This window comes from Montipora foliosa, chromosome 4 (assembly GCF_036669935.1).
Source record: "Montipora foliosa isolate CH-2021 chromosome 4, ASM3666993v2, whole genome shotgun sequence".
Classification (NCBI taxonomy): domain Eukaryota; kingdom Metazoa; phylum Cnidaria; class Anthozoa; order Scleractinia; family Acroporidae; genus Montipora; species Montipora foliosa.
In genome coordinates, this window is record NC_090872.1 from 17,967,837 (window position 1) to 17,972,397 (window position 4,561).

The 4,561-nt window shown below is 35.0% G+C and overlaps 1 protein-coding gene across 4 annotated transcripts in view; it reads right to left on the bottom strand.

The window, feature by feature from the left end:
- Nucleotides 1-4,064, bottom strand: part of LOC138000127 (rho GTPase-activating protein 26-like) — a 30,551-nt gene extending 26,487 nt beyond the window's left edge. For all 4 annotated transcript variants that reach the window (XM_068846304.1, XM_068846302.1, XM_068846303.1 and 1 more), the window contains exon 1: nt 3,779-4,064. In XM_068846304.1, the coding sequence (XP_068702405.1) occupies nt 3,779-3,932 (154 nt within the window). In that variant the 5' untranslated portion in view covers nt 3,933-4,064. The remainder of the gene's footprint in view (nt 1-3,778) is intronic.
- Between the last annotated feature and the right edge of the window lie 497 nt (nt 4,065-4,561).

Here is a 4,561-nt window from a genome sequence, read left to right on the forward strand (position 1 = left end):
ATACTTTTTTCCTCCCAGTTTTGCCCGGTCTTTTTCTGCCCCTCACGATCAGCCCTCCGATTAAACTGAATCCCAGTTTTAAAATAAGTGTAGAAGCTTTGTGTGTACTGCAAGTTATGTATATGCATAACTAAATGTTTTTTTTTTTTAACTCTTCAATTGATACAAATATTACAACAAATGCCTTTCAATTTGATCACTTTAAAGTCACCTCTTTGCAGTCTTGGTATTATCAAATTTGGCAAGAAATTACAACATATCCATAGACAAACAACTAAATACTGCCACAACAGCCTAAAATAAAGATCATGATTTCAATCTGGACAAGATTCAGTTTAAAAAAAAATTACTTGAAAATGGTCACAACATCTCGTAAAATATTAAATTTTAGTAACAAATTTAATACTGAGAGCTACTCAAAAAAGGAATGGAGCTAGGAATTTCACATTTCAAAGTGTAACTTTTGACTCAAATAAAGGGCTACTGAAATTAAAATTATAATAAAATATTATTTTTAAACAAAGGAAAATAGTAAAAACAATCCAACAACATCAAATAAATATAAGAAATATTCAATTCTCTGCCTCCAAAAGGTAGATTATTTCATGTGCTGTAAAGTAATGGCTCAAAGGGAAAGTTCCCTCAAAAAAAATTAAAAAGGGGTTACGGGGTATGTTGCTTACTACTCAAACATCATTGGGATACTGCCAATAAAAAAATAACTAAGGGAACTGAATGGCGGCATGCATTTCCAATAGCAGTGGTTTTTTATAACTAAGACAAGTGATCCTTGCACTTTCCTGGACAATTTAAGAAATACCGTATTTACCCGTGTATAAGTCGATCCCATGTATAAGTCAACCCCCCATTTTTGATGGCAAAAAATGCAATTTCTTAATTTCTTTGTTAAATGTTCATCGGACACTAATCTTGTATTCTTCGATTTCTGGAAATGTGGATACACAAAAAAATCAGGGCCTCGAGCGCTTAATAGTGTTGTTGTTAAACAGCTGTTGTATATGCGGGCATTTTGTCCTTGAGTTTTGAAAAAGTTCTCAGAAAATCGAACATGTAAACCTCAAACTCACCTGTTTCGTTGTTCAAGGATAAAGGGCTTTAGAAGATAAGCACAATGCAACATCACAGAAGCAGGAGTCAATCTTTGAAAATAACTTGCGAACGATGCGAAAATGTGCAAGGTTTAATTGGTCCTTGACTTATAATTTCTCAAATGACAAACCAAACAATACGAAGTTTGCAAAAGCATTTAAATCTGCCAGGTTTGTATAAAGAATAAAAAACATTCATTACCAACCAGCATTTTCACGCAACACGAGTGACGAGCGCTTAATAGTGTTGTTGTTAAACAGCTGTTGTATATGCGGGCATTTTGTCCTTGAGTTTCGAAAAAGTTCTCAGAAAATCAAACATGTAAACCTCAAACTAACCTGTTTCGTTGTTCAAGGATAAAGGGCTTTAAAGGATAAGCACAACATCACAGAAGCAGGAGTCAATCTTTGAAAATAACTTGTGAACTATGCGAAATGTGGAAGGTTTAATTGGTCCTTGACTTATAATTTCTCACATGACAAACAAAACAAAACTCATAAACCAAACAATACGAAGTTTGCAAAAGCATTTAAATCAGCCAGGTTTGTAAAAAGAATAAAAAACAATCATTACCAACCAGCATTTTCAGGCAACATGAGTGACAATGCCTGCACGCAAAGACCAGGTATTGCACCAGGTTACTAAGCCGTTGAATGATCGCATTTTATTTGAAGAAACAGAAATGCCTTTTTGAGCTTTCCGCCTTTGGAAAACGAAAATTTCCAGTGTCTATTTCAAATTTGTGCTTGTGAGTATCTTCAAAATTTAGAGTTGGACAAATCCTTTTTCATTTCAACTGGAATTGCTTACATTCATTTTGAAGTTATTTGTCATTAATTTTAGTCTTTTGTCCACTGCGTTTGTTATGCCAAAGACAACATTATTATGTTAATTTTGAATAAATTACTTAACTGGAACTTGGCTCTAAGTCTTTCACCCGTGTATAAGTCGAGGGCGATTTTTAGAGCTTCTTTTGAGGCCATAAAAGGTCGACTTATACACGGGTAAATATGGTATTGTATTTTGAAGATGCAAATGTCAGGGATTTATCTTTTTTCCGAAATGAAAAATCTATATGGGTTATTGACCAAGGTGGGCAATATCCAACCATCTTGACCAAACAAGCTTGGTCAATAAAGGATTTAATATATGGGATAAACACAACAAAATGATCTTTGATCTTGTGGGACAAGTAAGAAATCTTGAGCAGGCAAGATAGCTCCATCTTGCCCCCTCAGGTAGCCAATCACAACACAGAATTTGGTTCATCTTGCCCGCTCACAGAGCTAGTCATGTGATAAATGAGATAATCTTCAAAACCCGCATTTTATTTCTTTTTTTTTACAGTACTACTACTTTCTATACCCCAACTTTGCTTATGTATGAAGGATCATACAGTGTACCATAAGTTTTGCCATTAGAGCAGAAATCATGATTTTTTTCCCAATAGCCCTAAAATTACAACAATCACTTAGATTACACTAAGCTTAGCATAAACTGAGCTGGCTTTGATACTGCTACATATTGCACATGAACGCTTTCAGAAGATATGCAACAAACTTAAAACTCTTATATGGCTGTAATTTCAGTTATCCAAAAAAATGACAACTTGATCAATCTTTAGAAAGCAAAAGTGAAACTTTCTTTTAAGACATTTCAGAATCCTGAAAACAAATTGCTAGTTATTGGTTTAAACTTAAAAGGAATAAAATGTAAAGAATGCTGTGAACGTACAAAATTTAACGTAAGCTGAGGGTCATGTCAAAAGATCTACTGCATATCCAACATTAAACAAAGAATATAAACAAAGGAAAGGGAACAATATACTATTATATGGCAACAAGAACAGTTTTGCTCACAACAGAAAGAGGATAAATTAAAAACAGTGGATAATATATATAATGTATCATCTGTATGAAAGAAAATAATAAGATATTTGAAAAAATTGAATTATATATGCATGCTGCCTCAGCCATTTACAAACTTAAATCTAGCAGATTTTTGAGGTACAGCTCCAGTGTTTAAGATTGTGTAACCCAATGGATCAATTTGAAATGTATTCCCCATTTAAATAAAGCATCAACACTCCAATATATAAAATATACACAGCACTTCATATTTGGGATTAAGAAACGAAGTGTAAATTTGTTGGATATAACCTTAAAATACTACAATTTTGCCCCGGGGAATTTCGTGGGAAAATTGGTCCAAGAAAAAATTCTTAAGTTCAAAATCATGATTTGAAAAAGCAAGATAAATTGAAAACTTGAGTAAACTACGGGAACATCTTGTATCAAAAGTTTATTTTCTATAATCTTACTGATTTCACAATTGAAAGAATGCCGTCCCTGGAAATTGGACCCCAATGTCTCCACAAGCACTGCGGCACTGAATTATTCTTCTTTTAAATTTGAAAGAAAACTGATTACTTAAAACATATAGAATATTAGAGTAATCAAATGCTCAATTTCTTTGCCGATCAGTTGAGGCCTATCTGGAAAGATCTCTTATTTTGCAGCAGGAAGTCGACGGAACTGATTGAGTGCAAGAAGCAACCCTTGTCATTATACCCTGACAAATTGAAATTTATATTCGCGACCTTCAAGGGTTGTCACAACATTCCACAGTGTAAATTTAAGCTACAGTTTCATAGAACAACAGAACTTACTTTCGATAGCCTTCAGAACTGTTTTACATTCCTTAATGAGTCCTTTGATAGCCTCGTTCGTCCTTTCGAGCTCTCTCTCATGTTCGTGAATGTTCTCGCGAAAATAAGGGCTATCCAAAATACAGTCCTCGAATTCTAGAGGCTTAAGCCCCATCACTAAAAACAAGTAGTACCCTTGTGCTATAAATGAAAAAGAGATTCCTCAAACCAGATCGGAAAATTTATAAACAATTCCTCTGTAGCAGAGACCGATCACCTCAGCTTTTCGGCTTGAAGTTTATAGTGCGTCTGCGCATGTGTAAACATGTGACTTGCTACCCTTGACGTAAGCGAGAAAGCAGAAAAACGGCACCGCCTACATTAATACGAGAAACTGACAGACCTCCAACTTGTCTCTCAACATTGCTTCGAAACTAGTCGAAAAGCGATGTTGCGCGTTTTATATCCTACGCACAACCTGTCTTGCCTCAAAAATGTCTCTTTTTAAATGCGCTGCAGCGTATTGCAGAAATAGCACAGACCTCTACTTTTTGCAACACGCTACAGCAACTTGCAACACGTTCTTTTTGTCGCGGGACAGGTTGTGCATGGGACGTTAGTTCCGTAACAATCTTGCCAGACAAGTTGGACGTTTTTGTTGCTCGTACAGTATAACCGTAACTTTAATTAATTACCCTTATGTTATTACATGTAAATTGGCAGGACATCGGGATCTCCAGTTGACCTGTGCGGTGTAAGACGAATATTACAGATATTTTATTTGGGCTTTTTTCTGCGGATAAT